This window comes from Medicago sativa, chromosome 3, assembly GCF_051527215.1.
Source record: "Medicago sativa cultivar Bolivia chromosome 3, Bolivia_mono, whole genome shotgun sequence".
Taxonomy (NCBI): Eukaryota; Viridiplantae; Streptophyta; class Magnoliopsida; order Fabales; family Fabaceae; genus Medicago; species Medicago sativa.
The window spans coordinates 95,992,831-96,012,607 of NC_140751.1; the positions used below are offsets into that span (position 1 = coordinate 95,992,831).

The following is a 19,777-nucleotide window of genomic DNA, read 5'->3' on the forward strand; positions in this document are numbered from 1 at the left end:
AAAAAAAAAAATCATTTGTGATAGGTGTAGAACATATTTAAATTGCTCTTAACCTGAGTTTAGCTTACAACATTCCAATACAAACTATTACTCCCTCCGTTTTAAAATGAGTGTCGTTTTAGGTGTTTACACACATATTAAGAAATGCAATGATTAAGAGAAAGAGAATGGTTATTTTACCAAATTATCCTTATTAACTATTGGTTAGTTTTAAAAGTAATACTTTGGAAGTAGTGTGCATAGTATTAATTGGAGGGTACAAGTGAAAAGAAAAAGTTATTATTGCATTGGAAACTGAAAGCGACACTCATTTTGAAATAATTTTTTTTGGCTAAAGCGACACTCGTTTTGAAACGGATTGAGTACGTTATAAGCATTGCTTTGGAAATATCTTTCCAATTGTATATTCCAAGAAGATACTTGTTTTAGTAGATTCACTTCATGAAAGGATAGTCAACTACCTATATATAGTTACAAACAAAGTTTAGACAATATAGGGTAATCAATCATGAGATGCAGTGTCATAATTTGTCTATTGACGTTATTGAGTTTAAACAACCCTTGTGAGTCAACCTCATCTTGTAAAGCATGGCTAGTACAATCCATTCCCACCGATATGCCCCACCTCTCCCACGTTCCAGGAGTCCTCTCCACCGGTAAGTCTTTTTTAACGACAAATGTTAGTAATTAGTTGTCAGTAAGATAAACTCGTAATTGAGTTGGATTGGATTATATTATAGGGGATGTGCTCAGGTGGATGGCTGCAAACTCGACTCGTAGACTCGATGTGATTGCTCAGTATTGGCAATTGCTAGCTTCTCCCGATGATCCTCGCTCCGGGGATTATGGTTACACTCAAGATCAGATGCACAAATTTGGTGCTCATCAAGGTGCTGCAGTTTATCAAGCATTAGATGCTGCTGCAGACCGTAATGTTAATATTAGGTGCGTTTCAATTTGACTTAGTTTGTATATAAGTAAATAACTAAATATTCATGATATTGTTCCCTTAGTTTCAAATTCATCTATGATTTTATCAATTTAATCTCATTCTAGAAGTGGAAGTACAAATTTGATTAAAATCTCATTTTAAAATCATTTTATCAATTAAATCATTTTAAAATATTGAAATGGGTATATTGAAGATTGATGTAGGTGATCTTAATTTGTTGTTGTATGTTACATTGGAGTTGATGTAGGTTACTGTCTCACTCTGGGGTTTATCCAACATTTACCTTAGAACCATCCAAACTTGCTTCTGGAAGGTCAAATGTTAAGAATGTGACCTTGTTATTGAAGGATTGGTGGGGCTCTGGAATTGTCCATGCCAAAGTTTGGATATCTGATAATAGGGATGTGTATATTGGATCTGCAAACAATGACTGGAAATCTCTTACACAGGTTTTTAATTTGATGTTATAACATGTTTTATGTTTCATTTTTTTATGCTGGGTGTTACCTTTCACCGTGGACTATTTATCTAACTGATGTAAACATTGAACCTGTCTTCTGAAGGCAGTATTATCAGTTTTAGGATGTTTCATTCTATTTTAACAACTTAATTAAGCGTTTATAGCATAAACGCTTATTATGTAAGTGTTTATGTATAAATTATTTCTATAACAAAAGATAAAATAAAGTCAAACTGTTTCCATAAACTATCCTGAAGAGCGTAAGAAAAATAAGGAGAAAACAGCTTATTGACATGTAAGTTGTTTTCTATAAGCTCGCACAAACCGTCTCTTAAGTGTTAAACCCACTGGATAAGCTCAAACTATTCAAGTCAATTCAAACAGTTCCTAAATATAATCTACTGTCTATGCAACCAATGATGCTTGTTTCATTTCTTATTTCTTGCTTGCTTTAGGTCAAAGAAGTTGGAATTTATCTTTCTGGTTGTCCTGTAATAGCTAAAAAGGTTGAGGTCTACTTTAACAATTTATGGACACTAGCATGTCTCAATTCTTCAGCTTACACTAAAACAGTGATGGATCAACAGTGGCAAGTTGAAAGAAAGGTTCCTTGTTGGTCACATTTCATCAAACCTAAGGAGAGGTGTAAGTAAGTCTATGATCCAAGCCTTATGATATAATTAAGTTTACTTAGTTTCTCTTCAAGAAACTGCTACTTTATGTGATTTTATGCCTTCAGGCATCATTTCCTATTGTTTGTATATAAAATTTCCTCACTAAGTTCCTACATTATATGAAATTTCATTCACTTGAATTTTGAGTAGAAATTGAAATGCAGTCTTAAGTATGATGGTTAAAATATGAGAGATGGGATACAGTAGTGAATGGTATAGCATACTTCAAAGAGCAGGCACTTGAAACTTTTTATGCTTACACAAGCAACTAAGAATAGATGATTAGTAAAGCTATGAAGCATTAACACATACATGAACACTGGACACAACACTGACACGTCGGCACCGGTAATAATCTGAGAAAATGAAAGTAATTTAAACATAGACATGTGTGACGGTGTCAGCATGTGTTGGACATTGAACACATTTTCGATTTAAAGTGTCGGTACTACATAGCAGGAAAGTAAGCATGAGGGAGTAACATTCTTGAGTTTTTATTTATTACTATATTTAACTGCTTCACAGGTCACCTCTTCCTAAATATGTAGAGACTCCTCATGTTGATGGATATCCTATTCTTTCTGACCCTTATATGTCTGAAATTTCAATTCGAACGCCTGGGAGTAACTATTCCACAGAGCTTCCTCAAGTCAGCTATCTCTCCTTTGCTCCCCCAGAGGTAATGTTTATTTTTAACAATCTGTTCGGTAATATGTATCAATAAAACCAGGCATCAGAAATGAGTTGGATTACAGCTAAATAGAGGCACAGGCTTATAACCATTTAAATAACTTTGATACTGTGCTAGTACTACAATCAAAAGCTTGTTCATTTTGTTATCGTGTTTGTTTTCTAATGAAACTGGGGATTGGTTTAGCTAGGAAGGCCCAAATTTGCCTTCATATCATGAGATAATTGCTAAGTATCCTCGAAAATAAGTTAGTAGAGAAATCTTTAAGCCATTCTCTATGTTGAAAAGGCAAACCTATTTAGCATTCTTGTTTCGAAGTAATTATTAGTGATTATGCCCTTAAATTTGTGAATGGTTATATTGCTGGTTTGTCTGCAAATATGTGTGATACATTGTACCCTAGTTACTGAGATGTTGTTTCTTGGAAATTCTGAAATGCTCTTATTACATTAGCTGACAAATTTCGTTAATATTAATTGACATATTAAATTGCCAGTCTTCATTGGATCTTAGTATTATACTGGTGTTTTGCAGCTATCATTTGGCAGTTACCAGAGTGATGAGCAGGCATGGATTGATGCAATTAAATCTGTAGGAACAAAAGATACGGTTAGAATCAATACCATGGACTGGCTAGGTCAGTCACAATTTACAGACCAAACAATTTTCTGGTCATCTCTGTCTTCTGCAATATCAGAGGTAACTAAACTAACTTCAAGTGTTCTTTGCATATTCTTTGTTGTCTTTCATGGTTTTCTCTCTTGTTAGACAGATGTCTAAAATTTCATTCTTGTACAAAATTTAGTTTGATACATTGTCAATGTAAGTTTTGCACCGTCAATAAATCACGACAAACCATATACATGGCTTTAGAACTAGTTATGATTAAAATCAAATGTTTTTCATGATCCGAAAATTATGACTTATTAACTGTATAAAAGACCTTCACACTGACATTGTATATTATGAATAAAATAAAAAATTTATACTATCTAGGGTGATATTTTCTTACGATGTTTCAACGGAACAAACAGGTTGTGTTTTCCAAGCATGCAACAGTAAAGATATTGGTGGCATATTGGGCACACTTCATAAATAGCACTGATGAGTACCTGAAGTATCTCCTCTATACCAACAATCTCTGCTCTTCTTCCAAATACAACAAATGCTCTGGGAAAGTTGAGATCAAATATTATGTGGTACCAGGTTTCAACAATACAGGACCTGCCATTCATAATGGAAGTAGTACAGGAAATATATACCCTGATTTTACAAGAGTGAATCATGGAAAATATGCAGTTAGTAATGTAAGGGCACACATTGGGACAAGCAACCTTGTTTGGGACTATTTCTATGTTACAGCAGGTGTTAGCTTTGGGACATACAACACTGCCATTGTATCTCAACTTAAGGAAATTTTTGATGCTGACTGGAACTCGCCCTATGCTGTTCCTATTCAAGAGCTAGAGAGAGTCTATATATCTAGTTTCAAATAGTAGATGATATCTGAAAAATGAAAGAATAAACTGAATACACCAATGTAAGTTATGATAAAAAAAAAGGAGAAATTGTCTATTTTTTATTATTTTGCGAAAGTTCATTTTCTCCTTTAATATAGTAAAATCACAAGGCTAAAATTTATTTCTTTTTGAGATTTTTAATCTTCAATAAAATTTGATATTTTAATTTGAAAAGTTCCAGAAAAAGTTTTAGATTTGATTTAATCAGAATTGCTAGTTTAAAATAAATAGAAAATGATGAAAAAACTTGGGACTTGTTAATTCTAAAACAACAAGATCAATTGTAGATTGCATAGAATGCAGTTGTGTTCCCCTTACTGTAAATGTTATCATTGTGATAGGGAGACAATGCTTCGTGTTATGCATGATTGTCCATTAGCAATGGTGGTTGGGGTAAGCACAGTCAGAGCAAGGCATATGGAGACTTTCTTTAAATCGGATTTGCATCAGTGGATAGATCTTAACAAGTTACTCGTTGTGGTTTTCGAGGAATAAGCTTGCGCATGAAGTCATGATGATACTTTTGGTATGCCCATGAACTCGTGTACTGAGAATAAGAGGAGAGTTCATCATTATGCTGTTGTTTCTAACATGGCTATGGTTAAAACTAACTCCATGGCTATGGTTAATAATAACTCCATGACTGTGATTGAGGGAGATTTGGTGGCTGCCCCAAAACTTAAGTACGATTCATCTGAATACGGATGGTGCTTCAAAGCAAGGCATGATAGCGGGTTGTGGAGGAGTTTTTCTGAAAGGTTTGAGAGCTTGTCGTGCATTTGTCGCAGAGCTTTGGCGGGTGCTTGAAGGATTGAAGTTGGCTAGATTGCGTGGTTTTCTTAAAGTGGAGCTTCTCATTGATGCTTGGGCAGTAGCTTCTACTAGGAGAAACTCTGGATGGTTTGAGTTTATTGCAAAATATTAGGAAAATGGAGCGGTAGTGGAATGGTCCTGATGAAATTAATAATTATAATGATACAATATTTTCTATAACTATATCACTTGTCTAATTTTATATTTCTTAACCCATTTACCCATAACTATATATAAAAAAGTGTCTGCATGTTTAACGGTTGACAATTTCCAAGGATTTATTTTGGAGGGTAGAGTCATCGGCTCTATAAAACGAGTAAGCAAAACTCCTGCTTTTGTCGTCAAGTAACATTAATTTGCAAAAATATAATAAATAAACATCAATATTAAAAACAAGAAACATCACAATTCACAACTAACAGCAGCCCATCATTCGTTAGTTTTTTGGGAGAGGAGCTCCCGGATATGAGCATTCCACTTATAAGTTTAAACAATTCAAAAGAAAAGAAATGCAAGGGCATTCAGGCAAATCAGGATGCTTGTCATAAATTACTCCTAACTGGTATCAAGGAAACATCCAGGAACCAAACTGATATATACACCTAATTCAAAAGTCTAGTCTAGGGAAAGCATTTGAGTGATGACAAATAAAGTAGTTGTCTAGCAAAGCTCAGTTTCAAATTTGAGATTAATGCCCATGCTGAACAGCTCCTGAGACAATAACTTTGCTCCATATGGAACACTGGCCACCACAATGTCATCGGCTGATTCACAGAAACGGCAGTAGGGACCTCGAATCTTCCGGCCACCAGATACCGGTCGCAAGATCACATTTGCAACATTCTTGCATTTACTACAAATGTGTATCTGAGACGAATCACTCAGGGTGAAGAGGCGTTCATACAAATTTGCTGAAGCACCATGAGCTATCAGGCAATCACGCTCCATCTCACCAAACTTGATACCTCCAAATCGCTTCCTGTCAGCGACAGGCTGTCGGGTCAGCGGGTGAACTGGGCCGGTGTTCCTGAATTTGACTTTGTCTTCGGACATGTGGTGCAGTCTCTGGTAGAATGTTGGGCCCATAAATATCAGCGATCGGACCATCTCACCGGTCCTTCCGTTGTATACTCGTTCGTTCCCCCATCTTGAAAAGCCAGCTCTGTAATGTACAAAATAAATAGGGCTCAGTACAACAACAAAACATGACAACTTAAAATGAAACTTTGGGACAAAATTCCTATTTTTAAAGCGAGCCTGAAGCTAATGCAATCCACATATTGAGACATGTTATTGTTAGGAATATTATCCTAACATGCTCTTTCCAGTTCCGAAAGCCTGAAAGCGAGCCTGGATCTACAATAAAATATTCCTAACATGCTTTCAAGCTTTTGGCACCTAGCAATGAGACGCGATTGAGAAATACATAGCAGAATGAACAAACAAACGCTAGCACTATTAAGCATCGGTCACCGGTATTTCAAGCTCTTTCCCAAACTGGGTTTTAAAGTAAACTGAACTGAACTTTAAGTTGGCGGTTAGTGAACTTGTTCAACTAAACAGTACAACAAACTGAACTGTGTCAAAAGTTCGGCTCTTTTCCAGTTCGGATCAGTGCAGTGCATAGTTCGGTTCAGTTTTTTAATGAATCTTGAACAGGCCTACATAAAATACAAGTAACCAAAACTGCAATTAAAGTAAACTAAATCATGATGGAAGATTACCTATGAAGCTGGTCAGTAATGGCTTCAACAGAGGAAGTGGAGAAAGGAGTAGCATTCCTCAGTGAACCAACACAAGCGATGCCCTTTCCCAAAGCAGCCTCTAGTAGTTGTCCAGGAGTTTGTCGCGAAGGAAATGCATGTGGATTTATAACAATATCAGGAACAATGCCTTGTTTTGTGAAGGGGAAATTTTCCTGAGACTCCAGAAATCCCAAAACACCCTTCTGTCCATGCATACTGGAGAACTTATCTCCAAGAACTGGGCTCCTAACCTGCAAATTTTATCATACAACAGTTTTTCTTAGCGGTCAAATACAACTTAGAGGTAAAAAAAAAATTAGATTTCAGTTGTGGAACATAAAAAAATATCCATGTGCAGATTTACGAACAAACTTATATATTTGCATGTTCATCTCAACTTGCATCTAAGTATTCAGTATGTTTGTTGTTCAGTGCAGTAACCCAAATTTTTTTATCCATAAGACAAGATGCATCATAATTGAAGTAGTTCTTGGTTACAACAGTTACCTGTCTCAGCGAAACAACAGCAAAATTCTTCCCCTCATCATTCGAAGACAGCACAACCTTTTGAACATAACCCCTTTCGGTGTGCTTTAGCTTTATACTATGGTCCGTCCCGGAATCAGCACACCGCCCGATGATAATATCACCACTTTGCAAATTTGCTCCAACAAATGGAAAGCCATCATCATCAAGGCTATCAACTCGGCCAATTTTACTCTGTATCTTTCCAAAATTAACAATGTCTTCAGGTTTCTTTCTCTTTTCTGAAGATTCCTTATTCTCAATTTCAGCTTTGTAACTCCTTATATGCTCAGATCTGAACATACCGCGCTGCAACGAAGCACGGTTCATAACCAAGGAATCTTCTTGATTATATCCGAGATGCACATTGACAGCCACAATTGCATTCTGCCCATTATAGAATTCAGACTTTGGAACAACTTTACTCTGACCAAGATATCCAGGTTTTCCAAGACAATCAGATGTCATTGTCTGAAAGAGTGGTCTTTGTGGATAAAACAGTTGGTGAGACAAAGCATCGACTCTTATATTTGGGTTTGTCGTAGCAAAGCCAATAGCCTGAGAAGAATGCTTCTGGGATTGGTACAACACTCTCCTAGCATGGTCATGATTTGCAAATGGAACAAGTGAGCAGCTTAGACCTAATAAGAATGACATATCAAGTTCACAATGTGTGTACTTCACAGAAGATTTTCCCTCTTTGCCAAACAAATACTGAACACCCCAAGCAGTCTTGAAGTCCTCTTCTTCTTCAGGACCAATCAGCTCAATCACGCCATTATCCAATAGGGACTGGAAAGATTTATGCTCAGACTTAGATCCTTTAATCTTGAGCAGATTACTAACAACCAAGAGTGGACGGAGAATCCTTCCTGCATCAGATAATATGCGCACTTCTTGTTGACACTGATCTCTTTTGATTTCCACCTAAACAGAAATGGTTAACACAAGGCTCAAAGAATCAAAATCAACAAAATCACAAATTTATTGCAATTACTGTGGCATATTATTTTCAACAAGGGAAAAAAAATAGGGAAACAACAATACAATTGAAAGCTTACAAAGTCAACATAATTGGAAACATAACATAGGAGGAAGAAATGTGAAAAGAGCAGTATTGGAAGCTTCTAACAAAATCAACATGAGTCACTTCACTATTCTAGTGCAAGGTCACAACTCACAAGGGGAAAGTGGGAGATGTGCATGCTCAGTATTGAGATTCTTTAATTTAGTATTTCGAGCAATTGTTTCCCTTTCATTTGTTGTTCTCTATTTCTACAAAAAGGTGCTATCACGATCTTATCAAAACAATAAAGTTCCAAAACTGAATATATATATAAACCAATCTTTGACAGAGGAGAGGGACACATAAGTGACAGCGTTTTGCAGAGGTAGTGTACATAGAGACATGGTCTCGCTCACCCAGAAAGCAAATTTCAAACAAATAATATTATCATGCTAGCCATTTAATCATATGTTAGACATTCTGCAAAATTATTATATTCAATATAAGCCAAGTTTCCAGATACTTAAAACATAACTATGCAATTTGTTATTAATTAATGCATCATCAGCTCTGCACTATATAACTAAGCTATTAAATATCAAATTAACAGCATAAAACAACAACCTTCTTCCACTATATGGGTTCTCTCCATGACTCATGTAAAGTAAGTGCTTTAAAATATGACAAAGGTAGAATACACTGTCACATCAAAATGAGAGATTAAAAGTGAACCTGATGAGGCAACTCATTCCTCCGTCTTCTAGTTCGTAGCTCTGCCACAAATGATATGGAATCTGAACAAACTCCAACCCAGTCCCCATTTAGGAAAACTTTGTCTTTTTTCCCCAGAACAGTTGTAGTATCATCAACAAGTTCTTCCATCCCACAATCGAACAGCTGAGGAAGTATGGATTCAGTTACATCGGTACTTACTACTCCTGTGGCAGCCAAATTTTTTACAAGTCCACAATTTTCACCATCTGGGGTGGAAAGAAAACAAACCTTACCCCAGTGAGAAGGATGCCTGCAACCATAAGCTTCTATTAAAATAAATGAAAGCATCTAAACTTTTATAATAAAGCAATAGTTCAAATATACAAAACAGCAGCTATGAACTTTAAACTTAAGAGAAATCAAGTATTCATTGCACTACTACCATCTGAAGCTACTAAGACAATGCCAGAGACTAGATCAATCCCTGAAAAGGTTGGGACGTTGATACTTATAAAGTTATACTCATGCTAGTGATGACTAAATAAGAGATTAATTTACAGGTTTGAACATGAGTTATGACGACCATTTCATTTAGAACGTACTGATTTTTACATTTACATCCCCTCAATGAAGGCGCATTACAGAAGCTGATACTGAACATGAAATGGAAGAAACAGAGATGGCCACCATAAAAACTCGGCATCTAGTCTACACAGGCAGCACTATAAAGAATTGAATGTATGAACCGTGAGTTTTAATGACCAGGTAATTTTATTTAGTTTTAGTTTTCTTGTTGATTGATAGCAATATTATAAGGGGCCTTCACATGTATAAGTAGTTTAGGATTATTAGTGATAAGATTTTGTATGATGCGCATATTTAACCTTCATTCAGTCAGCTAGGATAAAATAATTCTATTGGCACAGACTACAGAAAGACTAAAATAGAAGTTAAAAGTAACTTACGGGTATCTAGCATCCCCGACCTTTCCTGTGTACTGAACTTGTTGCCTTGTTCTTCTTAATTCAGCCATGGTTTGTAATGGATTGGTTCGCCCAAGAGTTGCAACCACACCAGAAATCCTTTCCATCCTTTTGAAAGGATGTGTCCAAGCTCCAGTAGAAAACGCTCTTTGGAGACCATTTGTAATAATGGAAGCGTCAAGATAGTGCTCAATTTGACGAACTTCTCGTTCTCCATAAAGGTCTCTCTGCAGGGCCTTCCCCATTCGCTTCCTAGCATGTGCAAAGTGCACTTTAACCTCGCGCTCCAGCAGCTCACCAGCTAACTCAAGCCTCTTGTTTCGAAAATCGTCCCTGTTATCAGTTTTTCGACGGCCAGTATATGCTAGTAGAAGAACCTTCACCATGTAAGCTAGATACCTTGCCTTTCTTTTTAATCCTTTAATGTTCGGAAAAACATACATGTTAAAGCACTCGTCAATAGATTCTGCGGGTGGAAACTGTACGCCTTTTACACGTTCCTCTAAGAAAAGAAGAGCGTTCTTTCCCCTACGAAATGCTTCACATTTATCGTCTGCCTCACGGATGGATGCAAAGAGAATGTTTTCAATTCTTCCATCTGCCTCTCCATAATCGATGAGATCAACAATTTCTTTATCTGATGTGACACCAAGAGCAAAAAACAATATCCATACAGGTATCTCGACAGACAGAAAATACACTGTGAGCAGCTTCTCTCCGTGTGTAATTCCCTCCGTCGAACCTTCCACCAATTTAACAACCATCCTATTTCTCTTCATCTGTGACTTGAAAGCAACAGCCCAGTATGGAATATTTGAAACCCAGAGTCTCTTCAGAAATATTTGCTCTTGTGCGATAAAAATCTGCAACAAAAGCGGTTTACAATCAGCAGCAAAGAAATGATTGCGAAGATATAATATAGACATACAAAAATAAGACACAATAAATGCGCTGCGTTAAAATGTAGGCTAAATGTGTTCTTAATCCCAATCAAAATGCAATTTTTTTAGTTCTGTCTCTAGATAAATTTTAGTCCCTATTTTGAAAACATTTTACAAAAGCAGTATTGTCTATGGCATATTGTGGCCGAGACCCAAATTTCTGCAATTTTGACCACTTTGTGGTAAATTTATGGCAGAAAAACCTGCAATATTGACCACCATTTACCACATCGGCGTGGTCAAAATCTGCCACCAATAGGCGCCATAACTGCCATTGGATAACACTGAACAAAAAACAGGCGATTTTTGTCCCTAAAGCAAAAAAGGGACTAAAATTTACAAGTAACAAAACTCATGCAGGGACTAAACATAAACAATTGTGAATTTTACAGGGACAAAAATCACTAAAAACATATGTAACCCTAAAACGTACAAAATCGGTAACAAACAAGACAGAAACACGTGTAAATAAATCATAATTATAGCTAACCTTTTCAGCACCCTTAATCAGAAAGTAGCCTCCGTGGTCAAATTCACAATCACCTTTCTCAGTTTCACTCATCCAACACAGATCAGACTTGACCATAACAGGCAGTCTCCCAATAGTTATTTCCCTCGTATCCTCCCCTTTAATATCTTTATCAATGTATTCTTCTTTCCCAGTCTTAAACTTATCACTTCGAACCTTCTTCATAACATATACCTGAAATTAACACACACAGTCCTGTTATCTGAACATCAAAATACAAACACTCTACGTGTTTATCTCTATCTCTCATACTTTTTAATCTTCTACAACTTACCCACATTTCAAAAACACACACAAAAATCAAAGGACACTGTAACAATTTTGATGTCAAAAATCATTTCTTGTTAACACAAAACCATCAAATAGAAACTACAAATTTCAAATCATACTAACCAACATTTAAAAATGAAAACTTTGTAAAGGAGTAAAAAAAATCCCTAACCTGGATGTGAACATCAACTTTCATCTTAGAAGCATAAGTCATCCTCTGCAACCTGGCATGTCTGGGAAGCATCTTCAACTCTTGAGCATTCCCTTCACCACACCAAAACTTAGGTCGCTCAAGCGTAACCTTCCCAAACTTAACCGTAGCATAACGGTAATGTTCATCAGCACCTTTCTTAGAAGGATCAAAACCAGGCGTAACAGTGAGATCACCGAAGGAATCGAAAGCGGCTTGAAGACCAGAATTGATGAATTGATTGTACGAGTTGATTTGGTGACTGATTAAACCGTATTGGTCGAAGAACATGACGGAAGCTTTCTTGCAAAAGTATTTGACCATATCATCACCGAGTTCGTTGAGGATTTCGGCGTTGGATTGATCTTCATCGTCGTCGAGGTCAATGTCCATTTCTGTGTAGTTGGTGTTGTTAGCATCTTTGCTTGAACCTATGTGTTCCATTGTGGTTGAGAAATGAAAAATTAGGGTTTATGGAGAAAGGGTTTTGGTACAATCTGCCCCTTTAAGCTTAAGCTTCTTTTCACTGTGTAGTGAGTGAGAGTGAGAGTGAGTGGGAGTGAGACTGAGAGTGTGACTGTGTGTAATTGAAACGCCAAAACCTTGTGAGTTTTTGCGGAAATGTGTAGTGTAGTACAGTAGTACTACTCGTGTTGTTCAATAATCAGCATTTTTTTGGTAAAAGAAATACTTTATAGGGTATACATGGTAAAGCGTTACTCCTAATTACAGTCTCCCAAAGTTCTTCCCACTGCCGTTTATTGCTTCATTTACTCGATGTCTTACATGTGAGGAAAAATTAGAACGAAAAGACGCATGTACCCTTGGTTTGGGAAAATTGAATCAATAGTTTTTTTTTCCTTTTCTATTGAATTATTATATATTTTCTTAATTTATAAATTTAACTAAACCAAATGAAATTGGAATCGGCATTTTTCTGTAGTGTAGTATAGTTGGGTCACACTAAATAGACGTTAGAATTCTACAATTTACCCTGCATTTTTCGCTCGCACCCTACAACTATAACAAAAGTACCCCTGCGTTACTTAACTCACGCTGCGTGAGTTAAGTTACGCACCTTATATTTTTGTGTGACGCTGCTTTCTTCTTCTCCACCATTCTTCGTTCAGCAGAAGTTCAAGTTCCTTGGTGGCTTTGTTGATTTGAATGGATAACGATTTATTATGTTTAATCCCGTTTGGATACTCTCCTTACAATGAAGATGCTCCATCAAATCGATAATTGCTAAATGATTTTGATGAGTCGGTGGATAATTGCTAAGTGGTTTTGATGAGTCGGTGGACTTTGTCATTGATTTGTTTGAGATTGTTTTCAAACTGGTTGATGTTTCCAATAATGATCAAAGGGATAATTGTTATCTGATGTTATACCAACGATCTTTTTTATGCTTTATTGGGTTCCCCTCATGTTAATCACTTCCCTACGAGGCTTGTACCACTTTACCAAACATGATGCAAGCTCCTTCACAAAGCAAAGTATAACTACCAATAATGCAAGAAGCATTTTTTGTGTTTTGGAAAAAAGAAGAAACCAGCGTGACTTGTATACCTGTGTGAGTTAAGTCACGCAATATGCGTGAGTTAAGTCACGCAGTGTTCTTCACGTGTGTTACTTAAGTGACGCAGCGTTAGTTAACTAACACATAGTTTTACACTTGCGTTAGTTAACTAACGCAGGGGTATTTTGGGCAAGGTTGCAGGGCGCGAGTGTTTTGTGCTGGGTGAAGAGCAGAATTCTAGACATTAAGTGTAGAATTTCAACCCACCGGATTCTAAGGTCTACACTAGTTCATGACACACTAAAACTTTGTCATTGTCTATTAGGTTTACCACTTTTCTTTCTTTCTTATAGACATAATATTTCAGTCTAAATGTGTAGGTATATAGTTAAATAAATATAAATAGTAATAGTAATTTTTTTATTACTATTACTCCCTCCGGTCTCAAATATAAGAAAAGATTCCTTTTTTAGGTTCATTGAATAATTAATGTATTTGCTTTACAATGTAGACCAGATACATTAACTACTCAATGAACCTAAAAAAGGAATATTTTCTTATATTTGAGACCGGAGGGAGTACTATATAATAATATGTACTACTTTGTGTGAAATAACAAATTTTACAACTTTTTCAAAAATGAAGAAGTATAATTTTGCTTTGGCACGTATTTGTTCATAAATGGAGGAAGAAAATAAAGGATATAGTAGTGTTCTTCTTTGTTTTTTCAGAAAAGAAAAAAGAAAATGAAGAATTCATATAAAAGTCAACGTTTTAACAAAAAAAACTAACAAAAAGGATTAATATAACTAACAAAGTCCAATTAAGAAATCAAAACTGAACAAAAACTGGTTAGAGGATCAAAAAGAAACCAAAAAATAAGTTAAGAGATCAAAATAGTAAATTAAAAAGATGACACCAAAATCAGAGACATCCTCTTAAGAACCTTGATACTCACACGCCTAACCTTCATAACAAGCACAAATCGGTGAACACTCACCTCGCTCATGAATTATAATAAAAATTGGCAAAACATTTCTACAAGTAACATGATTATTACTTCTTTTTCTGAATAAATGATTATTACATCCTTGTATGTAGTTGATATGATATGATTAAACGTCCTTTTTAAATTAAAAGAGGTTCTTTAAAAATATAGGTTAAAAATAATCTTTTTTGTCAAGTCTTTAGACAGAATCGATGGAAAGAAACATATGGAACTAACTTTAAGTTCTACTAAAATAATTGCGTCGTTAAAGTAGAAAAACGTGTACCCTTAACAAGTAGAAACAATTTGAATTATTTAAAATCGTGTACAACTAAAGTCAGGACAACGTATTACACCGTATAGTTTTTCGTTCTTCAAATAATATACACGCAAGTATCTTGATTGTGCACTATTTGGAGATGCTTAAGAATTTGATCGATCATCTGAACAATGAATCATTATGTTATTCTTCAATTAATAGTTCTACTAATGGCACTGCATGAGTTCAATCGAGACGACGCAGTAAGTACTCAAGTTCAACATTTTTAGTCATGGGTATTATCCATTCCTTGTACAAGCGAGATACTATTGCTGGATCAACCTTGTAATGTCCCTTGACATCATGATCAAGGCTCACTTCTTGACCAAACACCATGGCCTTCTTTTCAACCCTCTTCACAACTATCTCTTCTACATTTTTCGATGTCAACAATTTCATCAGTGCTTTTCTGTCCTGCAAAAACAAACCATTTACCGTTTCAATTTTTACACCAAAACGTAGTAACAACATAAAAAACCAAGTTTTGCATTTAAAAAACGATAGTAGAACAATGTCTAGAAATATTGCAAAAATATTTCTATTAGTTTTTATTTTCTTCTTATGAACAAGATCACTGTATACCTTGGCACGAATTAAAGGCTCATAGTCACGAGGAGATTCTCTGAACTTCGCCTCAGCTACAAACTTTCCATAATGAATCCTTCTAGAGATGGCCTGCGAATATATTTTATAGAATAAGGATGCATTAGTCAAACCAAGGGCAAGAATCGTCTAAAGTGGGTAATTAAATGTAAAAATGAGAAAATCAAGGCTTATTATTATAACATATTCTTATAATTTGTTATGATGTACCTACGATATCCATCTTTATCTTGTTAATAAGAACCAAGGGATTATACAGTACTCCCAATTCCTAAAAGGACTAGGACCGAAAATTTTACCTGCAAAATTGAAAGATCACTAGCTGCAGTTTGTGCATAGTTGCCATCATCCCCGAAAGCAACAAAAAGCGGAAGCATCTCGTGGAAATACACTTTCCTTATGTTCTTGTTTATGTTAATCGAAGCGGCTGCAGCATGCAAAAACTAAAGACAAAGTTCAAAAGAGATCCTTATTTTCTTTTCATGGTTGAGAATTGAGATATTTATTTCCACGAACAAATTTTATGGAACATAACATTTGTAATTTTATTTATTAAAAAAAAAACATTTGTAATTTTATTCTTTTTTTTAATGGCTAAATTTATTCTCTTGAATTGATTAGAAAAGGGTTTGGCATACACTTGTGAAACTCCTTAGAATTATCTGTAATCGAGGCAATTGCATAATTTTATTTTCATCTTCATGAAGATCCCTTTTCTCCAATATCTTCCTTTGATATAAAAGCATTAGAAATGAAAATTATTTTATTCTCAAAAATATGTTTTACTGGGGACTAAATTTTCTATCTTTGTAATATGTATAGGAATTCAAATTTCTAATCTTCTTCATTTTCCTTTTCTTCTTCTTTTTGATTTTTTTTTTTACGGTTTACACACAACAAAAGAAAAAGAATTCAAATTTCTAATCTCCGCATTTCCAAAGATTATTTTTAGAAAAATAGAAGCATTAGAGCACTTGTTAAGAAACCAAATATAACAAAATTGTCTTAAAACTTATACATGTAGTCAATATCTTAAAAGTGAAAAAAAAAATCAATACAAAATGTATTTTTTTTTCTGTTTCATCAATGAATATTCAGAAGATACTAGTCAACATGACCATTATTTTTACTACCATCAAATAAAATAGCCCTAGAATATCAAATCACACGGGAGTTTTAGTGAATTACCTGTGAGAAGTTGTAATGTGGCACAATTGAGGGTGGTAAAATTCCTTTATAAGGATTTTCTTCAGGGTTGATGTATCTTCCTAACTAACGAATAATATTTCAAAGCAATCAACATAAATAACTCATTGACATAGATATAATAAAGTAAACCACCAATTTATTTAATACAGAAAATTTAGGTGTCACTAAAGTAAGTTGTTGTACGAAAAAATTAAGTTGTAATCATGTGACGGTTTTTAAAATCGAAAATATTTTCTAATAAATCTTTGCTCAATTTTGTTTTTCAAAATTGTATGAAAATCAAGGACATTTTAATTTTGAAATTTTGTTAATTTCATTAAATTTTCATTTCGTGGTCATGCTCACAAGTGTTTTAAACGTACTCTTTAAATAATCTTATTTAAAAAATTTATTGTCAAACATTTCAATTTTCACTGCATTGGACGCAAAGTTTAGTAATTCACACAAAAATTTCCTATTGTATTTAAGATTCTTAAAAAATGTCCTTAGACTTAGAGCACTGATCACCATTTCTCTTTCATTAATTCGATTGTAAGGACTAAATTGTTGGTTCAACTTATCTAATACTCCTCCTGTTTCAAAATGAGTGTCGTTTTAGGTGTTTACACACATATTAAGAAATGCAATGATTAAAAGAAAGAGAATAGTTATTTTACAAAATTATCCTTATTAACTATTGGTTAGTTTTAAAAGTAATAATTTGGAAGTAGTGTGTAGAGTATTAATTGGAGGGTATAATTGAAAAGAAAAAGTTATTATTGCATTGGAAACTGAAAGTGACATTCATTTTGAAACAAATTGTTTTGGTTAAAGCGACACTCATTTTGAAACGGAGAGAGTATAATAAGACACATTCTTTATTTTTTTTGATGGTCGGGGTTTGAACCCCAGACCTTGCATATTTTATGCACTGTCCATACATTCTTTATTGTTGCATATGTATTATGTAGAAAAAAAAATAAAGCCAAAAATAAATAGGTAACCTCTTACATGTGGAAGACAACACAATTTTTAAGGATCTAAACACGCATACACATTTTATTTGTCCCTTTTAAAATATCATTAGATCCTTTATTATTTTCCACTAGGGCTGGGCAAATACGGGTCAACCCGAATTTACCCGACGAACCCAACCCTAATTTACACATTCGGTTCGGGTTAAAACGGGTTACGGGTTCTACGGGTAAATTTTACGGGTTAATATGGGTATATTCGGTTCGGTTCGGTTTGATGTTTTAGGCCCGTCGGAACCCGAAGGAACCCGACCAAACCGAATTATTATTATTATTATTATTATTATTATTATCCATATTATTAGTTTTTTCTAGTTTTTTTTGACAGATTCTAGCATTTTTCCAACTTGTTTCTTATTAAGCCCAAAACAAAATAGGCTGTTTTTTTACCCGGCCCAAACCAATCTCTCACAGCCCAAAATACTACTTAATACTACTAACATCTCTCACATAATGTTGCTTACTTATCTAGATTGTGTATCAAATCAAAGCACATGATATATGTGATTATAATTCTCCAATGGTTAAATGCTATTCACGACATAGACATGATACTTTAGGCTTGAGGGACAAAAACAATTGATAATAACGGGAAGGTGGGTGAAGAAATACAAGAAAATTGAAGAAAACGAACTTTCTGCCATCCAAACCTGCTGCAATGGTAGGTCTGTTTCTTTCTATCTCTCTTTGTATTCCAGCTGTTCCTTCTTCTCCTTCTTCACCCAACCTAGCAAATCTTTATATCATCATTGTTCATCACTAAACAACCACACCAGCCTATATAATAGTACTGATTTTGCGTTTTGTACTTGTGAGTTGGCTAGATCCATGCTTTTTTTTTGTTGCTAATGCTAGATCCATGTCTTCTATTAACAGGCAGATCTGTTCACTTGACTCATGGATTTTTGTCTTCTTGATTCCATATCTTCCAATTCTTTGTCATTCTTAAAACTGAGTTTTTTCATTACTTTGTTGAACAATCATGTAACGATTTAGACAAAAAAAATGAGAAGAAAATAAAAAAATTGATCTGCACCAGATTAAAAAAAAAAAAAAAAAAAGTAATGCTTAACCCGTAAAACCGAACCGATTAACCCGGACCCGAATGAACCGAACCCGGGAAACCCGAATTAAAAAATACTCTCAATTAGGGTCTATACATATAACCCGTCGGTTTGGTCGGTTTGGGGGTTTGGACCCGAACCCGAACCGAACCGAACCGATGCCCAGCCCTATTTTCCACTAACATACTCTTACCTACCGTATTTTAATCATCTATAACTACTCAAATAACTATAATTAATAAAAGTGTTTTAACAAATAATACATATTTTACGATTAAAATCAATATTGTTTATTATTATTTTGTTAACCGTTTAAAACTTTTTTTTTTTTTTGGTACAAATAACCGTTTAAAACTTAAATGTGAGGGAGGAAGAAAACACATACACATAAATAAAACAAGATGCATAGGTAAAAAAAGAACGCAGATAATTGCTCTATATAAGTTCCTCATGTTGTTCAACCTTACAAAAAAAAAAAAAAACCAGAGGATAAGAAAAAAAGAGTAGGAAGATGCGGTCCGATAAATTGAAGAGTTTTGGATCAAAGGTCATTAGAACAATCACCAAAAACAAACAAGTGAAGCCCAATAAATTCTAATACAAAATCATTAACATAAAAGATTTCCAGTTTCAAATATGAGAGGAATTAAGCAACTACCTTGGCTTGAATGGCTTCAGTATAGTCAAGAACGACATCGAGCAACGAACCGGAAAAGTGAGGAATGGAAGCATAATGTTGATGGTAGGTGGGAGAATTAAGAGGGAATCTTGCTCTCTCAATCACACTAAATATGATTGTATCTTCTTGTCTAATTAAAGATGCCCTCACTGATTCTAGGGTGTATTCATTCTCTGAACCATTTGCAGTTGATCTGTGTCTCTCCGTACAACTTAACAGCATAACAACCACAGCCATAAATTGAAGCTGCTTCATCATGTTGTTACTGTTGTTGACCCAAATCTAACACAGCATGTATGATTACCATGTCTGCAAGCTGAAACAGAAATGGTTGAAAAGTAATGTCAATTAATGTCTGGCGTAACAAGGA

At 34.9% G+C, this 19,777-nt stretch overlaps 3 protein-coding genes across 4 annotated transcripts; 1 reads left to right on the forward strand and 2 right to left on the reverse strand.

Annotated features, from left to right (window-relative positions):
- The first annotated feature begins 493 nt into the window (after positions 1–493).
- On the forward strand, positions 494–4,372 carry LOC146942389 (uncharacterized). Its single transcript, XM_085756352.1, has 7 exons — positions 494–656; positions 741–945; positions 1,200–1,401; positions 1,868–2,061; positions 2,612–2,765; positions 3,312–3,476; positions 3,812–4,372. The coding sequence occupies exons 1-7, from the start codon at positions 509–511 to the stop codon at positions 4,271–4,273; spliced, it is 1,530 nt and encodes a 509-aa protein (XP_085612478.1). The 5' UTR covers positions 494–508; the 3' UTR covers positions 4,274–4,372.
- A 1,146-nt stretch (positions 4,373–5,518) lies between these two features.
- On the reverse strand, positions 5,519–12,675 carry LOC146942390 (DNA-directed RNA polymerases IV and V subunit 2-like). Its single transcript, XM_085756353.1, has 7 exons — positions 11,996–12,675; positions 11,515–11,727; positions 10,066–10,946; positions 9,119–9,410; positions 7,363–8,307; positions 6,835–7,106; positions 5,519–6,272 (listed from the first exon to the last, which is right to left on the reverse strand). Exons 1-7 carry the CDS (start codon positions 12,455–12,457, stop codon positions 5,771–5,773), a joined length of 3,567 nt encoding a protein of 1,188 aa, XP_085612479.1. The 5' UTR covers positions 12,458–12,675; the 3' UTR covers positions 5,519–5,770.
- Positions 12,676–14,803: 2,128 nt separating this feature from the next.
- Positions 14,804–19,777, reverse strand: LOC146942391 (chorismate mutase 2-like). Of its 2 annotated transcripts, XM_085756354.1 has the most exons (5): positions 19,387–19,777; positions 16,631–16,714; positions 15,742–15,885; positions 15,422–15,514; positions 14,804–15,253 (listed from the first exon to the last, which is right to left on the reverse strand). In XM_085756354.1, exons 1-5 carry the CDS (start codon positions 19,663–19,665, stop codon positions 15,026–15,028), a joined length of 828 nt encoding a protein of 275 aa, XP_085612480.1. In that variant the 5' UTR covers positions 19,666–19,777; the 3' UTR covers positions 14,804–15,025. The 2 variants fall into 2 exon arrangements, with proteins under 2 accessions (XP_085612480.1, XP_085612481.1); XM_085756355.1 differs by lacking the exon at positions 16,631–16,714.

Coding starts and splice junctions, on each gene's coding strand:
- LOC146942391 (XM_085756354.1), bottom strand. CDS start 19,665: ATGATGAAGCAGCTTCAATTTATGGCTGTGGTTGTTATGCTGTTAAGT. Junction 15,886..16,630: donor CACATTACAACTTCTCACAG/GTAATTCACTAA, acceptor CTTTGTCTTTAG/TTTTTGCATGCTGCAGCCGC. Junction 15,254..15,421: donor AGCCTTTAATTCGTGCCAAG/GTATACAGTGAT, acceptor TTGTTTTTGCAG/GACAGAAAAGCACTGATGAA.
- LOC146942390 (XM_085756353.1), bottom strand. CDS start 12,457: ATGGAACACATAGGTTCAAGCAAAGATGCTAACAACACCAACTACACA. Junction 8,308..9,118: donor GGAATGAGTTGCCTCATCAG/GTTCACTTTTAA, acceptor ATTTCTGTTTAG/GTGGAAATCAAAAGAGATCA. Junction 7,107..7,362: donor CTGTTGTTTCGCTGAGACAG/GTAACTGTTGTA, acceptor TAAAATTTGCAG/GTTAGGAGCCCAGTTCTTGG.
- LOC146942389 (XM_085756352.1), top strand. CDS start 509: ATGAGATGCAGTGTCATAATTTGTCTATTGACGTTATTGAGTTTAAAC. Junction 946..1,199: donor GACCGTAATGTTAATATTAG/GTGCGTTTCAAT, acceptor GAGTTGATGTAG/GTTACTGTCTCACTCTGGGG. Junction 2,062..2,611: donor AAACCTAAGGAGAGGTGTAA/GTAAGTCTATGA, acceptor ACTGCTTCACAG/GTCACCTCTTCCTAAATATG.